Source organism: Myiozetetes cayanensis, unplaced genomic scaffold (assembly GCF_022539395.1).
Source record: "Myiozetetes cayanensis isolate MyiCay16 unplaced genomic scaffold, myiCay2020 scf27, whole genome shotgun sequence".
Taxonomy (NCBI): Eukaryota; Metazoa; Chordata; class Aves; order Passeriformes; family Tyrannidae; genus Myiozetetes; species Myiozetetes cayanensis.
Window position 1 is genome coordinate 6,139,829 of NW_026087488.1, and position 21,221 is coordinate 6,161,049.

At 54.8% G+C, this 21,221-nt stretch overlaps 1 protein-coding gene across 1 annotated transcript; it reads right to left on the reverse strand.

The window, feature by feature from the left end:
* Positions 1-637: 637 nt before the first annotated feature.
* MMP28 (matrix metallopeptidase 28) lies at positions 638-16,126 on the reverse strand. The gene is given in 9 exon segments (XM_050321883.1): positions 638-2,520; positions 2,523-2,612; positions 3,734-3,901; positions 4,395-4,544; positions 4,704-4,949; positions 5,271-5,492; positions 7,636-7,799; positions 8,491-8,570; positions 16,037-16,126. Coding segments are annotated over 9 exon segments (1,512 nt in total). The 3' UTR covers positions 638-2,218.
* Between the last annotated feature and the right edge of the window lie 5,095 nt (positions 16,127-21,221).

The following is a 21,221-nucleotide window of genomic DNA, read 5'->3' on the forward strand; positions in this document are numbered from 1 at the left end:
TGTGGAGTTATCCCTGGGGTACAGCCTGGCCCAAAAATCCTCCTGCACATGGAGCAGGAGTGACACTGCTCTCCTGACCCTGCCTGACACCCAGAGCAAATGCCTTGACAGAAAGACCTTGTCCAGTGCCAGCTTTGCCCATCAATCCTCCAGTCCCCCATCAATCCCTCCATTAATCCCCCATCAACACCCCCATTATTCCCCCCATCACACTGCAGATCCCACAGCCAGAGGCAGCCGAGGGAGCTGGCTGGGGTGTTCCCTGTCCCTTGGGAAGTCAGGATCCACCTTCACACACTTCTTCAATAGGCTGGAGGGCCCCCATCAGCATGAATTCAGCCTGGGGAAAAAAACTATTAACACATCCCAAGGTGTGGAAAAATCCTCAGGAATGTGGGAAGAATTAGGGAATAGAGTTTCCCTGTTCTCATCACCATCAGTGAGTTTACAGTGGGATCCATCTCCTCCCTTTGATCCAGCGAGCACAAAAGCTGAGGCCAAAGTCAGCAATACCCACTCCAACCCCAAACACCCACAGGCATCTAAAACATAGCCCTGCCAGGAAACTGGAGATTGGCTTTAAAAAAAAAAAAACCCACAAACCAAAACCAAACTGGGACATGAAAACAAGCAGAAATCCCAGTGCCACATATCCAGAGGTTCGTTTTATTTGCCAAGAGGTTTCCAAGCCCTTGGGACTCCCGGCAGGCGACGTCTCCTTGTTATCATTCAATCCCAAACGAAAACGCTGAGGCCCCGTTTCTTTGGCAACGCTGAAAGTCCCCTGAGGTTTTAAGCAGATGAAGTGTCCATGTTTGTGCCTGTGCACGAAGGGCTCACTCACAGGTGTTGTGATGAACAGGAAGAGTGGTGTTTCTCCATCCTGCCAAACCCACATCCCAGCTGGCAGCACTGAAAACCCTTGGGAAGTACCAACCCCTGGCACCCTGCCTGGGGCAAGCCTGGCTCCTGCCCTCTCTAGGGAAGGTTTAGGGTGAGCAAGGGTGAGGGGAAGATGCTGTGCTGAAGAAAAGAGTCCTCAGAGCTGCTGGCATAGGGAGGGCACCTTGGCATGGCACCACAGCACAGCACCCTGACACAGCACTGGCACAGCAGGACCAGCCCAAAGTGGTGCTGGGGGCTGAGTCCTGGGAGAACCATCAGTTCCAGCCCTGGGAAGCCAATGCTTGCCTACATGCCGTGGGACACGATGGCCCTTTGTGGCCATGACAGGTGACTGTGCACAGGAGCCGGTGGCGTTTCCAGGTGGGGAGCTTCGGGAAAGGAATGAGGAATATGCAGCCGCACTGTCCCTGTGAGCCTGCATGCACAGACATGTCTGCCCTGCTCGCCCTCTCCTCTTCCCCTCCTCCTCCAGTAATTTGTCAGCCCCTTGTTCATCCAACTGTGGTACAGCAACTCAAAAATACACCAATTCTGTCCCTTGCAGAGAAAAAGCAGAGCTGCCCGTGAGCTGCACGGCCCCATGGTCACATCTCAGCTGTGCCTCCCCTCTCTCTGCATTCCAAAGAGGCTCCTGCACCAAACCCCTCTGCTTTCTCCCCCCAGATCCCACTGTGTTGGTGTCTCCAGCTGGTGCCTCATCAGAGCTCTGGGATGTGAGCACAGCCCAGCAAAGCACCCAATCCCCCATCCCTGGGGCTCTGTGCACACAGCAGGGGCAAAGCTTAACACGGATCCAAAGTTTTGTCCAAATGCCTCTTTCCTTTTTTTTTTTAAGCAGGAAATATTCTCAGTCTCTCATTTAAAAGCATCCAAACCCCAAGCCAAGCAATGGCGAGGCAATTCTCCTCCTGGTCATGGGAAAACGACAGATATGAACAAGTATCAACAAAGATATCAAAAAATAGCAACAAACCCCAGTCCTGCTTTGTAAAAAACTGTGTAACAATATCCTGAACCTTAACAGAAATGGGTGTGATTGCAGTCTCCATGGCTTATGTATTTTTTTGTGGTCTTTAAAAAAAAATACTGTCACCCAAAGCCTCCAGCCCACCTGGCTGTGACAGACCTGTCCCACTGCATCCATGCTGTGCTGGGACACTGCTCCACCATCCCACGGCTCCAGCCATCCACAGGTAGCCAGTCTCTCTGCCAAACCATCCTCAGACAGGAACCCAGAGTCAAATAAAGAGGGATCCAGGCAGCGGTGAGCGAGGTGGGGTTCAGACCCCCGTGTCATCCCAGCAGGTTCTGCTCAGAAGAGGACCTGCCCACTGTTTGAGTCCCAGCAGCCCATCCAGGGGAGCTGGGTGGCCCATTTGCCAGTGGCCACCACTTGCAGCTTTGCCTGGTCAAACTTCCAGAACTGGTCGTCCCGGAAGAAGTAGATGAAGCCGTCGCGGTGGGCGAGGGCCCCCGCCGTGCCGGGGGGCAGCCCCTGCCAGTCCCGCAGGCTGCGGGGGTAGTAGGGCTCCACAGCCAGGGTCTCCTCGCTCACCACGAAGTATTTGGGGCCCTTGAACAGCACCAGGCGCCGGAGCTGCTGGAAGTAGAGGCGGTGTCCGGGTGCCGAGGGAGCCCACGGGCGCTGCACTTTTGGGGAAAACCCGCCTCCAGCGTGGAGCCCACGTAGCGCCAGCACCGGCCACCTGGGGAGAGACAGGCAGGGGGTCAGAGCCCACCCCAAGGGGGTCCATGGCAGGACCAGCTCCAGGAGATGTGGAAAGACTCAGCCACGGAGCCAGCCTTGTGTTTGTGACATCCATCCCACTGGTGACCCAACCGGCACCACTGCGGGGCTGCCCCGAGGAACAGGCTGGGGGCACACTGTGAGGCACAGCAGCTCAGGGGTTTGAAGGTACAGAAAGGGACTGCCAGGGACAGAGCAAGGCCATCCCCATGCTGTTTCCCTGCAAACCTTCCCCTGCTCCTGCATAGAGAATGGGACAGACAGACCCAGACCTGACCTGGTCTGGGACAACCAAAACCAGCACTGCAGCAGCAGGAACTGTGATGGGGACTGATGGCTCAGTGATCCCACAGTGCCCTGTCCCCACAGTGCCCTGTCCCCACAGTCCCCTCTCCCCACAGTGCCCTGTCCCCACAGCTCAGGCAGACAAAAGCCCCTTTCTGCTCCCAAGCCGCAGCCTCACCCGGCCCTGGGGAGGGACGGAGGGAGCGGCGAGGGCCGGGGAGGCAGAGGGGCTTTGGCTCTCACCCAGCAGCAGCAACAAAGCCCCTTTTCTGAAGAACCAGCAACTGGTTTCCATTAAAAGCTGGGGCTGACCCTGGCAGCCGGGCTGCCTGGTTTGACCTTCCTCTCCCCATCCGGCTGTGGCTGCCGGGCAGCTCAGGGATGGCATTCCAGCTCCGGGGGCAGCTCAGCCCCTGGCATGACACAGGGATCCGTGTGTGCCATGAAAACACCACACTCAGCTCCTCTCACCCATGTGTCTTTGGGAGTGTTTTCTCCCCGAGACCCCACGGGGTTTGATGCACCCGGTTTGGTTCTGACACACCGGTGAGCTCTGCTCTCCTGAACGGGCTGATGGGGAAACTGAGGCACGAGGGGGTGATGTGGCTGCCAGGGTGGCACATCCCAGGCACCGAGCCCAGGGTTCTGCACACCCAGGACACCACAGTGCCTCAACTCTGCACTGGGAGGGGGCATGGGCAGGAGAAGGTGCTCCAGCCAGACCTGGACAACCAGCCCTGCAGGCAGGAGCAGCAGGAGCCACAACAGCAGCTCCCCTGCCCAGGCCTCACCTACCTTTGAAGAAGTAAAACTTGCCACTGAGCCGGGACCAGGCACAGGCGTCGATGCCAGCAGGGAGGCCGGGCCAGTGTGACTCCAGGGGCTGTGGGTCACTGGCGTTGCCACTCGCCGACACCACCCAGTAGTGGCTGCCCTTGAAGATGTAGAGGTTGTGATCCGCGTCTGTGAGGCAGAGGGAGGGTGTCCCGGGTGAGAATCCTCATTCCACCATTGCTCCCCACCTCCCCTCTCCTCCCCACACAGCCCTGTGGTGGTTTGGAGATGTTTTGGATGTTCCCTTCTTCCTCTCCAGCCATCCCCTCAGCTTTCATGATTCATCGCCTTCGCTCCAGCCCGGAGAGGATAAAAGCTGATCACAGCTCCAGGCTCATCTTTCATGGCTGAGCTCCTGCAGCAATTAATTCTTCCCATGGCCCAAGTTTCAGGATGTTTTCCCTGCTCCTGACACACTGAGCCATTGCTGTGCCCTCAAGATGCACCCTATTCCCTGGCAGCAATGTGCATCAGTGATCCCACCAGTCCCAGGAGCATGTACAGGGCTATGGATGAGTCAAAACCCCCCTTTCCCACCACTGGAGCTTATCAGAGTGGAACCAGGCTGGGACAAGTGTAGGGGTACACAGTTTGGGTGAGGGTCACACTGGCCAACACCCACCAGCGGTTATGGCATCGAAGTAGGAGTGGCAGTAGTAGGTGCTGAGGCTCCTCTGCTGCTGGTCCCTGCCATAAAGATCCGTGTTCCAGTCCTGGAAGTGGGTGAAGACCTTTCCTGGGAGCTGGATGGCTGAGCCCTTGGAGGGCTTCCCTGGGATTGAGCAAAAGGTGAGTTATGGAGAAGGGGCAGGGAATGGGCTTTGTCCAAAGCACAGGGGCTGAGGAGCCATCTCAGGGCTCCAAACTCCCCCTCCCCAGCCACGCAGGGGTGGGGCCCACCCTGAGGGGTGCTCGGGGAAGCCAGGCTCACCGTACAAGTTCTGGACGGCCAAGATGTCATCCCAGCTGAGGACAAAATCCTTGCTGAGCTTCTTGTAGTAGGGAGACATCAGGGCGCTCTTGACGGGGGAGTGCTCCAGCCCCAGCGTGTGCCCGACCTCGTGAGCCACCACGATGAAGAGGTTGCGCCCCTTGCCGCTGTGCAGGGACCAGCGCTCGGCGCTGTCAAAGTGGGCTTCCCCACGCCGGGGGAAGAAAGCGTGGGCCAGGGCACCTCCTGAGGACACGAGAGCCATCAGGGACCACGGGGCAGGGGGCACACGCGGCTCTGGTTTGCCTAAATGGGCACCAGTTTTAGCTCTGGTTTGGAGGGTGCCGTCAAATGGGGAGGGCTCCTCAAAGGCCACCAGCGTGATCCTATGAGGAATATCTCAACTACCTCAGCTGCAGAGTTGGAAGGGAGGACCCCGAATCAGACGGCAAACTGCTGCAAACTGGGCTGAGAGGCACTGCCTCCCTCATCCCCCAGCCCTCCTCCCGTGCCGGGGAAGAGCCCATGTTGTAGAAGAGCAGCTTACGAGGGGGAAGCGACCAGCACCTGGCCCATCGAAGGCGTTGTTGAGTCCGTCGTTGTGGTCCCCGTGGAAGAAGGTCAGGCGGATGTCAGCGGGGCCGTCCCGCGCCTCCCAGAACACCAGGGAGGACACGTTGCTCCAGAGCTCGAAGGCGGCTCTCACGGCCAGGCGCACCTCGTGCTGCGGCAGGTACGGCGGCCAGTTCACCACCCGGTACGTCAGGTGCCTCTTGTACCACCTCCCACCTGCGGCGGGGGCAAGCTCAGCGTGACCGCGGGCACTCGGACATGTTCGTCCACCCAGGAATGGGAAGAAAGCTTCCCAGTGCTGGGAAATGCCGTGGCAAGGCTGGAAGCCGACCCAGTGCCACCAGCAACCTTGGCCCTCAGCACCACCATGGAATCCTGCTGAAGGTGCCACCACTAGAGCCCACCCAGAGACTGCCAAGGCTGGAGCTGCAGCCAAATCCTAAGAGAGGGGCCAAAATGTCTTTGAGGGGAGGAGAAGCTGGGGCACCCAGTTTGAACCCCACCCTTGCCTTGGTAAGCTCTCCAGAGCCAAATCCAGTAGGAGTCCTTGCTGGAAGGTCTCCTGCCTGATGCCAGCTCCATGTCCAGAAGATGCAGCCCAAGGGCTGGATTTCGGGGAGAGAAAGCAAAGCCACCTCTGGAAACAAGTTAGGCCAAGGAATGGGAAGGGGTCTTGGTAGCACCTTGGAGGGACAACAGATTACTGCCTAAGGCTTCCTTAAAAGCTTTTGGGGGAGGTAGAGCCCTGATGACCACCAGGACAATTAAGAAGCATGTGTGACCCTCCCTAAACTCCCAACCCTCCTCCTGTCACACAGGAGTGCAAAGATGTGTGTTCCTGCAGCTGCTGCGCAGCATCACAGCCTCCTCCTCCTCCTCCAGCACCCCTTGGCAGCTCTGGGGACTCCAGGGCCCTCGGATTACATCTAGCAGGGTGCACCTGGCCAGGAGCAGGAAAAAAGCCGTGGGGCCCTGGGGAGATGCGGGTGCCAGAGCCGGTGCCGAGGCGTGGGAGGGGTGACAGACCTCCAGTGTCTGCATCTGCTCCAGATGTGCAGGAAAACAGGGGGAACGGAGCCGGCAGCACGCCGGGGCTCGCTGCTCCGGGTCTGAGCCAAGAGCTCAGACCTGGCAGACATCCAACCCCAGTTCTGCTTCCTTCTCCCCCATTTCTGAGAAGCCCATGGCAAGGGAGACTCTGGGCCAGCTGATCACACTCCTGGGGGCAGGATCAGTTCCCACTGCTTGACAGTGCGACAGTGACAGCCCCCAACTCCAAAGGGACATGGATTCGCTTCCACCAGGACATACCCTGAGTGGCAAAAGGCTAAAACCTGCCTGGATGGCTGCAGCCCTAAAATAAAGCCCTGGCATGCCATCCTTCCCTCCACGGGAGCAGAGCATCTGCTATCAGAGGAGGATGGATGGCACTAGCAGGCAAGGCTGGGTGAGCCCAACGTGGCCAGCTCTTGGGAAGAGGATGGTCTGGCATTTGGCCCTTCCCTCTCTGCCTCACTGCCCGCCTGTCCTGGGCATGAGGTGGCTCCTGCAAGGGCCATGCTGCATATCATGGCTTTAGAAAGAAAGCCAGAGGCTGGAGGAGGATGAGGTTGCTCTCCTGGGGCTGTACACCACCAGCCCTGCCAGATGCACAGACAGCCTGACACGGCACAGAGCCCCTTCTTAATCTCGCCTTCATTTTTCCCATGTCCTAAGCACAGCTGGCCCCGGCCCTCTTGCTCTCTAGGAATCCAGTTACTCATCCACAAGCCCAGGAGGGAGCTCATGAGGGACAAGAGGCCCAATCCTGGATGCACAGGAGCACTAAAGGATGATTGGAGCAGAGTTAAATGCCTTAACATGGGTGAAATGACTCCGTGGGTCAGGCAGCCCAGTGCTGGCAGGTTTTTTGGTTACTGCTGGGTGATTAACACATGACAGAATTCCCAAAGCTCAGCAAAACCTAGAGATAACTCCACTGCTTGCCAGCTCCTGCCCTCCAGATCCTGGCATCACAGGTATTGTCTGGGGCCACAGTGACCTGACTGCTCCCTGGGAGATGCCCTGGCTCCCTCAACAGCAGTAAAACGACCCCAGAGAGACAAATTTCCCCACGAGTGGGAGCTGCACCTCTAATCACTGCTGACATCAAGACACGCAGAACAACTAAAAATAAAGAGGTGCAAAAATAAAGCGGAGCAAAAGCCCAAGCGGGCCCTGGGATGGGTGCGGTGCTGGCAGGGCCGCCCCTCCCACCCACAGCAGCATCCCCCGGAGCCCGGGATGGGAGAGCTGGACTTGCAGCATTCCAGCAGCCCAGAACCCAAGCCCCACAGGGACCCCCGGGGTCGGTGCTCACCGTGCTGTGCCATGCGCCGGCGGCGCCGGGCGGCCGATGCCCGGCGTGTCCCGGCAGCTCTGCTCTCCCCGTCATCGGTGCCACACCGAGGCTGGGCCATCTGATGGAGCGTGGGGGCATCCAGCACCCCGCTCAGCGGGAGGTGGGTCACACGCTGGAAATCCCTGGAAAAGGGAGGGAGATATCAGCACCCTCATCTGGACCCCACGTGGAGGGGTTTCGTTTATGTTCGTGCCGGGGAGTTTGAGCTGAGCCAGGGTTTTCACCCAGCAAGCTTCACACCCCGCCACCAGGACTTCACCCAGGTGATAAAACAAGAAAGATTTGGCTCTGCAACCACAGCTGACTTGTAAGTCATCTCCTGGTAGGGCAAAAGCAGACAGGGGAGTCTAAAAAAGTACCTTTTCCAGTTTTTAACCCCAGTTGTTCGACTTTGTGTTTGACTTTGCGCTTGACTTCGCGCGGGGTCAGGCCAGGGATGCTCCCAGAGCCGATGTGGTCTCCTCAGGAGAAGTCCAAGCAGGGGCTGGCTGCTCGTGCCCCCGACATCTCCCAGCTGTCCCCAACCTCGGCCTCCCCGCAGATATTATTGCAAGGGGAGCACCGGGCCATAAAAGGCAAATAAAACAGCTCCACAAGCTCCGGGTGCCAGCAGCCGGCATCCAGCTGTGGGAGCCGGGCACGGACCGGCCTTTCCAAAAAGGACCACTTGTGCTTTACCATCGGACCGTGAGAGAGAGCCTCCAGCTGCAAAAGAGACCCCCTTGGCTAAAAAAAGACCCTCTGAGTGCTGGCACCATCCAGGCAGCAGGAGCTGCTGGGTTTGCCCTGCAGCTTTCAGCAACAGGCTCCTACCTCAGCGCCTCGGTGAACTCGGCGGGGCTGTGTGTGCCGGCCCCCGGCTCGCCGAAGTAGCCGTATTTCTCCAGGAACAGCTGCAAGGAGAGATGGGAGAAGTGCAGCTCAGAGCGCGTGGTTGGCTTGGGAAGGGGGGAAAAAAAGGAGACGCAAGGGAAAGCAGTGCTGCAAACCCAGTGCTGTGTGAAATTCCCACTTATTTTCTCCCTGAGACCTCTGCACCTCAAGCAGCCGCATCTCCTTTGCCCATACAGGTTTATGTGAGTCTCCACCCCATCATTTTTGATGGCTCTTGGGGTTTTTGGCCATGACAGGACAGAGGCGTAGGAGGAAACACTGCATCAAGAGATCAAAACACTCTGCTGCCCTGTCATCCACGGCCAGAGGCGACCAAACCCACAGCTCTGATCCCTTCGGCTCAACGCGGTGATTGAAATAAAGGCTAAAGTGCTCTGGACACGAGGAGGGTGGGGTGAGATGGGGTCAGGCTGCAGCCTCCCCCCATCCCCACGCAGGATGTGCTGCTGCAAAGTGGAGACACGCTGGGGGCAATCAGCTCTGCCAAACCATTCTTCTTCTTATCGGCCATTGACACGGACGGAGGTTGCCTCTCTGAACTTGCTCCAACACTTAAATCGCACGTTAAAGAAAATAAACGGCTTCCCTCGGCTCAGGCTGCTCCCCAGCTCCCGGAGAAGTTAATAGCCGGGGTCACAGGAATGCTCCACACCCGCCTGCCCCGCAGGGGATGTCTGCGGGAGACAAACAAGCTGCCCAGCATCCTGTTAGTGCAGCACAGTCGGAGGAGTTACAGTAATGAGTAATAACAAGAATAAAAAGTGAAAGTGGTGGCTTCCTTTCCCCGCATCCCAAAGGAGAGGTGTGAGGAGCAGCAGGAATGCCATGGGCTGACCCGGACGGCACGGCTGGTGGCCTCTGGGAAAACGTGTGTTTTTAAAGCTGCTTCCCCTCTCTGCTCATCTCAGAGCAGGGAAAAGGGGGTTGGGATGTCAAACTCCACTCGGTGCTGCTCCTGACTGTCCACCTCTGGTGGGTGATTCAGTCCCCCTGCGGAGGAGGCAGCATCCCTTCCTGGGACTGTCACCTGGCAAGGAGCAGGAATGGCTGATGGACATGGCAGTCCTGAGGTGTGCCAGGGCCTCTCCTTCTCCTCCTCCTGCCCAAACCTTCTGCTTGCCACTAACAATCATCTCCACATCACCCCCAAACATGTCACCCCTGCGCCCCCAAACATGTCACCCCTGCGCCCGCCACCTCCCCACGGGCAGGGCAGGCACATCCACGTGTGCTCCTGCAGACCTCATCTCCTCCAGGTGTCCAGTTTGCTCTCCTCCCTTACACCCCTTCTACTTGGAGAATCCCCCTCTGGCTGCAGCACAGCAAGGACTGGCACAGCTTCCTGCTGGACACACTCCTCATCCAGTCCCAGAAGAAGAGTTTAGCAACGTTTCCCACCAAAGGAGCCTGTCTTGGCTGGAGGCACCAGCAGTGAGAGCCCAGCGTGGCCAGAGCCACCCAGAGCCCCCACACCTGGTCAGGTGAGTCAGGATAAACCAGACACGAGCAAGGGCTGCGCTGGCAGGTGAGAGTATCAGCTTGTTCACTGGGAGAAACCACACCACCTCTGCCCAAGGAGGGACTGTACAGCCTGGACATGCCATCCCCCAGCCCCAACTCCCCACTTTACATGGGTACCAGGAGACAAAACACAGTGGCAACTCGGGATGAGGATGCAGGGAAGGAGGATATGGGGATGGAGGAACCTCCCTGGGGATGGGGTGGCTTGGAGACCTAAGACAGTAGTCTGGAGAGGAGAAAGTATCTGGCTCTCTTTCTCTGCTGTTGTGTTTTTATGAAGTTCTCCTCCAGAATTAGAAAATCCCCAATTACATATATGGGTGCAGGGTGATGATCCCAGTGGTGACATCACCACAGATAAATGTGAGCTGAGAAGCACAAGGACAGAAAGTCCCGGGTTTCAAATCACAGCACAGCCTAAACTTTTTCTACCACACACACTTGCTTTCACTCAGCATCTAAAGCAAAACAACCTGAAGCTGTTTCCTCGCCTGTAACCCAACACAGTCCCATTCATAAAGCATGAAAATGGTTTCTCCCCACCATGATCTCATGAAGGCTTGAAACCCCATCTGGACGAGTCAGGGTGCACAGCAAAAAAAGCAACTGGTGCCAAGCAGCTGCTCTTGAGTAGCACCAGGAGGCACACAGGCTTTATGATTCCTGCCCAGATCTCCTTGAGCTTTGCAAGTCCAACCAAAGCAGCAGTTTCCCTGTGGTTTCTGGCCTGTGTCACGTGGAGGTTCTCACACACAGGTACCAACTCTCCAGCTGTAAAATCATTGGGAGAAATTTTATTAAATTTTCTAGACACACCTACTGTCAGTTAAGGGTGATGGCAGTCCTGGAAACACAAAGCTACAGGAGAGGGATGTGCTGATCCTCCACATTGCCAGGTATTTACCAGAGCACAGTCCGTACAAAGCCCCCTGGACCAGAGAGTTTTCAGGGTGCAGGGAAATCCAAGACTCCATGCCACAGTGTCCTGTGATTGAACCAGCACTCAAGACCCCCTCCAGCACTGCACAACCCCCCAGAGCCCAGTCAGGCTCTGGCAGGGCTGGGTGGAATCCAGTACCAGCCCATTAATCCTCCCCGAGACAGCAATGCAAAGCCTGGCCATGCTGGGAAAACCCCCTCCCTCCTGCCCTAGATGGGGAAATGCTCTTTTCCATACAATGGGAAAAGAAAAACAGCAGGAAACCAAGAGCTGAACATTAATATGAAATATGCCCAGCTTCCCCCTCCGCATGAGGGAGGGAGAGGAGCACGGATCTGGCTGCCTGGGAGCCAGTGCTGGGGCAAAAAATCCTTCAGAGCTGCAGCAGGGACAGCGGGAGGAGAGTTTGGGGAGATGGATGGGCCGTTCCCATCTCAGGGCTTTGATGTGGAGCCTGTTACAACCCTGGAAATCATCTCTGCTGAGAGCTAAAGGCAAGGAAACACCTTGCCCTCGACCACAGGCATCCCAGGTGGAAGACAGCCAACAGCAAATACAATTAGTCCTCCCTCCCTGGAAACCGGGATAACACGAGTGCAGAGACAGCCGGCTCCGGTCCTGCCTGCTCTCCCCTCCACATACTCAACTTCTGGCTCCTTTCCACCAGCCAAGCACCAGAGAAGCCTCACACTGGGTTCCTGCTGAACACTGTCCCTCTGCTCTGCCTGGTACAAACGCCAGCTCTCCCCTCCATTCCCCAGCAGTGGAGGAAAGCGATCCCTTCCTGCCGAAGGGCGGGCAGGAGCTTCATGCTGTGGTTACAGATGAAGCCTGTCTCGAGCTGTACCTCAAAAGTCTTTTGGTTTTAGTCATGAAATGGCAGCAACCCACCAAGCCAGCCCAGGTGTGTCCTCAGCCCTCGTCCCAGCAGCCCCAGGCTCCATCCTGCATCATCTCACCACCAAGATGGGCACGGTGGCTCCCGCTTTTCATCCTCAGTTTCCCCCTGTGCAGACAGGAGGAGAGCTGACCCCAGGGCATGTTTTGGCCTGGTCACAGAAGAAGCAGGGGCTCCTCCTGCCCACCGAGTCACTGCTGCCTGGGAGCTGCCTCCAGAAGATGTCACAGCAATTAAAAACGCTCATTTGCTTCCGCTCTCCCAAGCCACATCCCTGCAAATCCTCAGGCAGAGTCCTCGCGCCTCTTTTGTTTAAGTGTGTGTACAAGTATCTATATAAATATTATAACTGTGGACACAGAGAGACACATAAGAAGGGAGATTAGCGAGCACAGAGCTCGGTCGTCCTCCCAAGGAGCCTCGAAAAGGCAGCAAAAGGCAGCAAAACCTCAGCTCATTCTGTGTCAGTGACAGGAGGGTGATTAAAGCCCCAAGCCCCTCAGGCTGCTGGGATGCTCCCCTGCTGTGCCTAATTGGTCCTGAGGGAATCTCCTCTCCCCCCTACCCAGCCGAAAAGCTACTTTAGCAACAAAATACACCCTTGCCACTGAGGATGTGGGGCTTTTAAACAACCTTTATTATCACGCTCGACCTTGTGGAGCTGAGGGACAACAAGCCAGGGATGTATCAGGTCTAACTAAAACCACTCCTGCTTTCAGTAACCGGTTGGGTGGGGCTCGGAGCAAACTGGTCCAGTGGAAGGTGTCCCTGTCCATGACAGGGGGTTGGAATGAGATGAGCTTTAAGGTCCCTTCCAACCCAAAACATTCTACGATTCTGTGATAATTCACCGGGGACCCCCCAGCTTTGCCCCAGCACCCCACACCCGACACCGACGGGCTGCACCCGCCCGACACAGCTCCAGCAGCACCAGAACCCCTGAACGCGACCCAAAGCGCTCGGGGGAAACGGGGAAAAAACACTGGGCTTGGCCAAACCTTCCCCTGCGAATACCAGAGCGGCTGACAAACCAGTTTGGTCACGCAGACTGGTTGTGCTTTCATGTCTAAGGAGAGAAAGGAAACCAGACGCTTGGTCTTGCCCTGCACCGGGGTGGGAACCGGGGGGAGGAGGAGACGTCCCCGCGGCCCCTTGCCCGGCGGGCGATGTTCGCCGTAACAAGCGGGGATTGTTTTGGGGGAGAGGCAGGAAGAAAGCAGGGCTGTTCGTGCTGCGGTGACTCACGGCGCCGTAAATCACACCGGGGGATTTGCCGGGTGAGTCGGAGCCGCTCGCCACATCCGCGCTACCGGCGGCGGCTCAAGAGACGCGACCTCACGGGTGCTGCGTGTCCGCGCAGAGCCCAGCGGTGCCTCACAGGGGCGATGCCTCCTCCTCTCCCCCGCTCCTTCCACTGCCGTGCTGAGGCTGAGCGGCAGGAATCTTCCACAGGAAGAAGAACTTCTTCCCCTTGTTTCAGAGGGAGGATGTGGGGTGCCCTGGGAGCACGCAGGGGTCCCAGCTGACCTCCCAGCCCCACCGTGGGACCCTCGCTGCGTCCCGGCTGTGCTCAGCATCCAGCATCCCAACTGGATGCTCGTTAAAGGAGCTCAGCCGGACACTGGAGTGCTTCTCAGCTCAAGTACAGCTCAGAGTCTTAAATGTAAGTCCTTGGGTGTCTCAGGGGGAAAACAGACAGGCCATGAGCAAGACAGGAAGGAGGAGTGCAGGCTAGGGAAAAAAAAATTGGAAAAAAACTCCTAAATGAGAACGTCCCAGTCCCAGAGTCTTGCTCTCCATTCCCATTCGCTGCTTTTCCTAATTTCCCCCCTATTTTTCTTACCACTGCAAAAGACCTGTAGCTTCTCACACAAATCTCTGCAGATTGTCCTTTGTCCTTGGCACCACCAGCACCTCGCTGTGCTCCTCACTCCCAACACAGGCTGAGATCTCACATGCCCTGTGTATTTTACACAATTCCCCTGGGATCAGGGAATCTCGGGCATTCCCACTGCTGCCTGAGCACAGCACAGCCAAAGTGCTCTCTCACATCAGACCCTCTCCTATCTGGAGCCTGCAGATGATAAGATGATTTAACAGACAAATTTCCAAACTTTCCTTCTTTATTTTTTTTTTTTTTTCTTTTTTGAGCTGCAATTGATATGGATGCAGTGAAAACATGGGCACAAGCCAGGAAAAGAACACAACTGGACATTTTCTCAGTCTTGTGCATCTAAGTTTACACAACCCATTGTTGCTAAGTTTGGCTATTTTAAAAGAAAAAAAAAAAAAAAAAGAAAAAGCTTTGGAAGGAAAGCCTGGCTCTGAAAGCCACAAGTCACTAGAACTATTTGATGTTATGTGAGAATTTCAGCTTCCTGCTTAAAGAAAATTAACTACTCAGTTTATTTAGACAAGCTTTCTCACTCCATTTTCATTGTGTGTGTTGTCCCAAAGTCCCTGGGCAGCACAGCCCATCCCATTGGGGAAACTGAGGCAGAGAGACAGGAAAGTCCTTTGTCCAGCACTCCTCGCCTGGATCTGCCACAATCCTGGGATCTAAAGCTTTCAGGGAAAAATTCTCAGAAGTCACTAGTGGGGAATGGAAAGGCAGTTTGAACCTTTTTCAACCTCTCACCCTCAATCAGTCGGTTTTCTTTTACAGTAAATTTTAAATTATTGATTTTATGAGCATAAAAACTTTGCAGATTTGTTTTCTCCAGGTGGCATGAGGGGCTGGGTTGAGGTTTGTGCACAATGGGACAAGCACACATATAAATAACCTCTCTGAAGCAACATCTCTCAGCATAAGAAACCTGCACATCAGAACAAGCCTCTGAGCATTCATGTCCACTTTTACAGCATGTGAAAAATCCCAATTAATTCAGGAGGATTTGCTGACTGGAGTTTAAAATTAAGCATCTGTGCAATTGTACAGTGGATCTATGCCTAAACAAGAAAAAAATCCCCAACACAAACCTTTGTTCACCAGCCAAATCTCATACCTTGTCCTCCCAAAACAAACAGGAAAGGATGGTGGCACAGCGTGACAATGATATGGGGACAAACAAAAGAAATCCAAACAGAGGTGACGGGGAAAGCCCTGGGGAGAGGCAGGGAGGGGAAGGATTGGCATTTGTCCCCCTCCTGATATGCTGGGAGATGGGCAGGTTTCCTCACGCAGGAGTTCTATTGTTGTTGGAGCTCTGTGGAAGCAGACACATCACCTGTGGGGGCACCTGAAGACAGGCTGAGAGAGCTGGGGTTGTTCAGCCTGGAGAAGAGAAGGACACCTGGAACCTCTTCCAGTGCCTAAAGGGGCTTCAAGAGAGCTGGAGAAGGACTTGGGACAAGGACCTGGAGTGATAGGACAAGGAAGGATGGCTTTAAACTGAAGGAGGGCAGAGCTAGATTAAATATTGGGAAGAAATTCTTCCCTCTGAGGATCATGAGGCTCTTCCACAGGTTGCCCAGAGAAGCTGTGGCTGCCCTATCCCTGGAAGTGTTCAAGGCCAGGTTGGACAGGGCTTGGAGTAGCCTGTGGAAGGTGTTCCTGCCTGTGGCAGGGCGTGGAACGAGATGATTTTGAGAGTCCCTTCCAACCCAAACCATCCTGGGATTCCTCGACACACACGGCACATACAGGCACACACCTCGACATTCCAGCACAACCCTGTGGCACAGGCCCATCTCCAGCTGGCACAGCCACACCCCTGTGCCACGCACACGCCGCAGGTACCCACGGCACACCTGCACAGGCACCCACGGGCACTCCCCCGTGGTGGGAATGTACCTCGGCGACAGGGGCACACCTGTGGCACAGGCACAACCAGGGCACGGGCACATGGGGACACACGCGGACCCGAGGGGACACGGGCACACCTACGGCACACGGGCACAGCCGGTGCAGGGGCACACGAACGGCACGGGCACACGAACGGCACGGGCACACGAACGGCACGGGCACACGGGGACACGCGTGCAGCGGGAGGGACGCGGGCACATCGGGGCATCCCACGCCGGCCGGGAGCTGCCGGCGGGCGGCAGCGCCTGCTCCCTCCCCGCTCCCATCCCGCTCCTGCTCCCGGTGCCGGTGCCGGCCCTACCTCCGCCTGCCGCCGCTGCCCCGCGGTCGGTGCGGGCTGTGCCGCCGCCAGCAGCCCCAGTGCCAGCGCGGCCCGCAGCGGTCCGGCCATCCCGGCTCCGCTCCCTCCGCTCCGCTCCGCGCCGGCCGCCGCCGCCTCTCCCCGCCCCGGCCCCGGGGGCGGCCCCAGCCCCAGCCCCAGCCCCGGCCGAGGGCCGGGCTCAGCCGGCGGCACCGGGTGGAGGGGGCTGTCCCTGCTCGGGGAGCCCCCGCCGCCCCCCTCCGTGTCACCCAGCCCCGGTCCTGCTCCGGGGGGATGTCCCCCAGTGCGTGCCCCGTCCCCAGGGAGCATCCCGCTGCCGGTGCGTCCCTCCGGGCTGCTCAGGGTGCTGGGGCAGTGGCTCTGCCCAGTTTGAAGCTGGGGGAAAGACAAGGAGAAGGCGTTTCCAGCTTTTCCTAAACCTGAGTTCGCCCACGGTCCACCCCACGCAGCTGCAGAGCACACGAGGGCTTGGGGGCTGGGGGTCCCTCTGGGCCAGCACTTGCCATGAGCACAGAAGCACAGGAGGCCGGATGGGCAACGCTGCCTCTCTTCAGGGGTCTGGCAAAACCCTCAGTGCTCTCTCAAGCTTCAGATAATAACCACACTCTTAGGTTTGTGGTTTACACTCTTCATGCTTAAATTTTCCTTCCCAGTGTGGAACGTGGCCACCCGTGGATAAGGATGGGCTGTTTGCCACCCAAGGCGACACGCTGTGCCTGTGTCAGTGTCACAGCTCTCCTGCAGCTCAGACACAGCTGATGATCTTGTGCGTTCTACTGACAGGTCAACAGCTCTGTTTACTCCCAGCAGTATTTTGTTTAACTGTTTTGTTTTAATCTGACTAAAGCAAAAGGATGTTTTGATTCTGCTTAGGTTCAGGGGGAAAAAAAAAATAGGATGTGACTTGTATATGCTTTTGTTTTCATGCCAGCTTCAACCCCACACCTATTTTAAAGCTCCCAGGCTTCTTCCTCCTCTTTTTAAACATGCCAAAACCTGAAGTTACAGGAGCATCTGTTTGAGTGCAGCCTGAAGAGATCGGCAGGGATCCTGTGACACGTTGTTTTTCAGTTGAACAGGGTTGAGCATGTAAGGGAGGGAGGCAGGATTTGAAGGAGAGAGAAAGGGACCTGGATAAAATAGGGAAGACACTGAGCTATGAGGAAAAAATAAGGGAGAAATTAAGAAGGTGACAGCTGGGTCAGTAAGCGCTGACCGGGAGGGCTGTCAGAGAGCACGGTGGGCAGCTGGCACAGCCTGTGGAATGGCGTGAGGGGAATACTCAGCCCTGGCAGGAGGGAGAGCCAAGGGATGGCTGCTCCTTACACAGGTCAGCCTCACGCTTCCTTTCAAAACAAGAGCAGCTCCGTCTGCAAATGCATCCGTGTTTGCGTCGTATCTAGGAAGCAACTGATCCATCTGCTCTTCCACTTAAGAATATGGATGATGAGAAAGTGACTGGCTCGGCTCCAGCAGGAGCAGGAAACTCCCTCCTCTGCTCACTGTAATGTGGGGAAGCGTCTGGGAGGGCACCTGCAGCCCCTGGAGCAGCCAGCTTTCCGACCGGGCACTTCCCAGGGCTGCTGCCTTAGTCCTTAGGGGTTTTGGCATTTAGATGGAGAAGAGATCAGCCCAGTCTTGGAGATGCCAAATCATAGTTCTCTGCAGATTTTTGGCTGGGAGTATAAAGATGTTTTTCCAGCTGCTGTAATCGGAGCGGTATCAGGAACAGAAAAACTATCTCGTGGAAAGGTGAACAGATTTCCAGCTCTCTCAGTGTTAGGTAAGAGCTCAGAAATGGGGCAGAAAGGAAAAAAAAAAGAGTTTGAGTCCTTGTAACTTCTACCCCAACACTGAAACCTGACAAGTCAAGGCTATGGCAAAGAGCTGACATAGTTCTACTAAAAAATATTCTTGGAAGAGCATGATAAATAGATCCCTACAAGTTCTGTCTGCTTAAACAATCCCGTTTTCTTGGATTTCTCGATTAAAATGCCCTCTCCCTCGAATTTAACTCAAAAAGTCTCAATGCAATTTTTGAGCTTGATTTCCAAACCCTTTCCTAAGACACCTACACAGCTTGAACTTGGAGATCCAGAGGGTTCCTAATTTAATAGCACTATTATATTCAGCTGAAATCATCACCAAGTGCCATTACCACAGACGGGGAAGTCTGGAATGGGGGAGGCCGATCTGTCGATACGGGCACAGCAAGAGCAGCTGAGCAGTGCAAAGAGTTGAAGCCCCAGTGAGTCACCCTCAGAGGTGAGATCCAGGAGTTTATAAACCAACAGAATGAAACAGCACTTAAGTGACGTGAGCTTTCTCTGAGCAGCTTTTGAATGTTTACCACAACTGATAAGCAAATAGCAACACCATTACTCCTCTGTGGCAGCTTCTACCCGAGATGGATGTGAGGCACAAGAACTGACGGTTAAAAACCTTTAATGCTTTGCACTAAGACCTGGGTCAGTTTGTTCTGTTTCAGCCACTCGAGAACAGCCAATTCTTCAGGTATTTGCTGCTCCAGGATGGCTCACTGGGTGCTATGTCAGGCAATGTCCAAAATACTCACCCTGCTGCTGGAAGGTGGCCAGATCCAGGACCGCTTTGGATCAGATCAGAGGGGCACAACCCCAGCCTGCAAGAGTCAAATTCTTTAGCAAGGCGCAAGCAGCTTACGTTCCCCAAGCTTTGGCTGTCACAAGGGTGAAGCTTTTCTGCTCAGACACTGTTTTCTCAGGTGCTTAATTTGTGCAAAGTAAGTTCTCACAGGTCAAAGGACTTTCCTGTGTCCTCAGTGTGTTAGAAAGTCTGTCTCACCCAGTATCCTGTCCCCAGCAGAGCCAGGAACAGCCACTTACCAGAAGGGTGTTACAGAGAAAATGCAAAGTCTGTGCAGACTTCCTTGGCTTTACGCTTTGTGTGCAGAGTTCCTGGAAGTCAGTGAGGTCAAGAGGCTGATGAGCCCTCCTGCAAACACATCAATTTGCTGGATTTGTTTGAATCTCACCAGTTATCTGCTCAGAGGACAGCCAAAACCATGCACCTCTTTCGAGGATCAGGGTGGGACCCGAGTTCCAGCAAACCTTGGTATGAAAAGTGGACTTCTGAGCAGCTTGGGGTGCATTCTGACAGCTGTGTTTTATTACAACAGCTTTACAAGCAATTGCTACAGCAGCATTAGCAACATCATCTACTGGGACAGCACCACACGAGCTCTTGGTTACCCTGGAAATGGGAATTATCACTTCTAGATTAGGCAAAGCAGCACAGATGGAATCCTGCCCTAAAACCCCCAAAGACTTGAATTACTGGCTTCAGTCACTGCTCCTACATCTCTCTTTAGGACTGTGGTATTTGAGCAACTTAAAAGTTGCATTTCTTCTCAGGGTGAGGTGGGTTTGGCTGCAAAGAGCCGGCATGGAAACTATTTGGCTGCCTGTGAGATTGTTTAGCTATTATTGTGGCATTTCAGCTCTGTAACGATCACATGCCTCTTCTGCACTGGCATCCCTCTTTTCTCCATGAAGTCCCTGTTGAGCTTGGCAAGTGCTAGATGTGTTTTTATAAATAAACCACCAGCATTCCATACGGGACTGATTCCCAAAACGAAACCCTCGCTGCTTAGAAAATGTATTATTGGAGGATAGATCATAAATAGAGATGAAGGCAGCAGAGCAGAGCTGTTCCCAGCTATGCTGAGAACAACCCAAACTGCTCCCTTCTGCTGGGATAGCCTCTCCTGGTTTTCCATCTCCTGACAGATCCACCGCCCTGTCCCTCCTTAGTTTGGGATTTTATTATATGAAATCCTATCAAATTCTCACAGTGCACTGTGAAGAGCTAAAATTAATTCAATCCTTAACATACTAATGTTTATAAGCTTTTTACTTTCCTTTTAACCTCAATTAAAGCTTATCCTGCTGAACTTCAGGCACTTGTGGAGAAAAACTGCAGTGCTGAAGGACTTGGAGGAAGCAGTTGGAGGGCAATGACATAGTTAAACCATGGTCTGGGTTTGGGTTTATCTCTTTTGCAGAACATCACTTCCCAGGCCTCCCTGAACTAGTTTAACTCTCTCTACACCACAAGCAACTAAAACAACCCACACTGGCCCCAACTCAGCCAGGCTTTGCTCAGCTCAGCCATTCCCAACTCTCTGCTCAGTTCCAAGGGCTCCGGGTGCAGCCCCAGCACTGCTGTTCCCGACTGCTGATCCCTGCTTTCCTTCCCCTCCATCCTGGATGTGCCAGTGCAGCACTGGGCAAGAGCACCCTCTAGCCTCTTCATTCCAAATAATAACTACAGTTTAAAAACCATCAACCTCCAACTTTTCTAGCCCAGCAAAACAACAGGTACTGAATTTGTCAGGTTTGCCTTTTTGAAGCCTCACATGCCATTCATTAAATGTTATCCTGCCACTAATACACATATGCCTCAAATTCCACTGTTTTAAGAGGAACAAGCTGCCCACAATCCATGACAGAGGCATTTCCTGACAGAGCAGATGCTTCCCAGGAGAAACCTGAAAAAGGCCCAGCACAGTTACTACATTTACAGCCATGAGTAATGCTGATTTGAACTTGGTTACCATGACCATGAATGCACACCAAGCTGGGGAGCTGGCTCACAAACCTTAACAAAAGCCAGTTTTGTTCATTTCTCTGTGAGATATTGTGCAGCTCTTTGAGCCCAGTTGTAACTACAGACCCCAAGAACTTGTATTTAGAGTGTTGCCCCTGGAATACTGGAGAGCCAGACGTTCTTTCTCAAAGGCCTGGGATGTAAAGGCAGCACTGGACATGAGCTGACTGGGACAGTGCCAGCTTCCCAGGTTCCCAAAACCTCACCTCTGCAGAGGAGGGATAACGAACTTCCATTGTTTCTTCATACTTTGGCTTCGCAGCTGAATCCCAAATTCTCACAGTGCATCTACTGAAGCTCACCTGTATCTGATCTCAAATGAATCAGCTACACACAGCACTTGTTTGCATAACTCACATTTCAAAAGCAGCAACTAGAGGTACAGCAACATAGAACAAATGCCCTTTTTCTCTTGAAGCAATCCCACCTTGTTTTTTGAGCTGTCCTGGCCCTTGGCAGCAGGAGAACACACTCACACTGAGCTCTGCCTTGCACCCAAGCAGGTGTGGTAGGATTG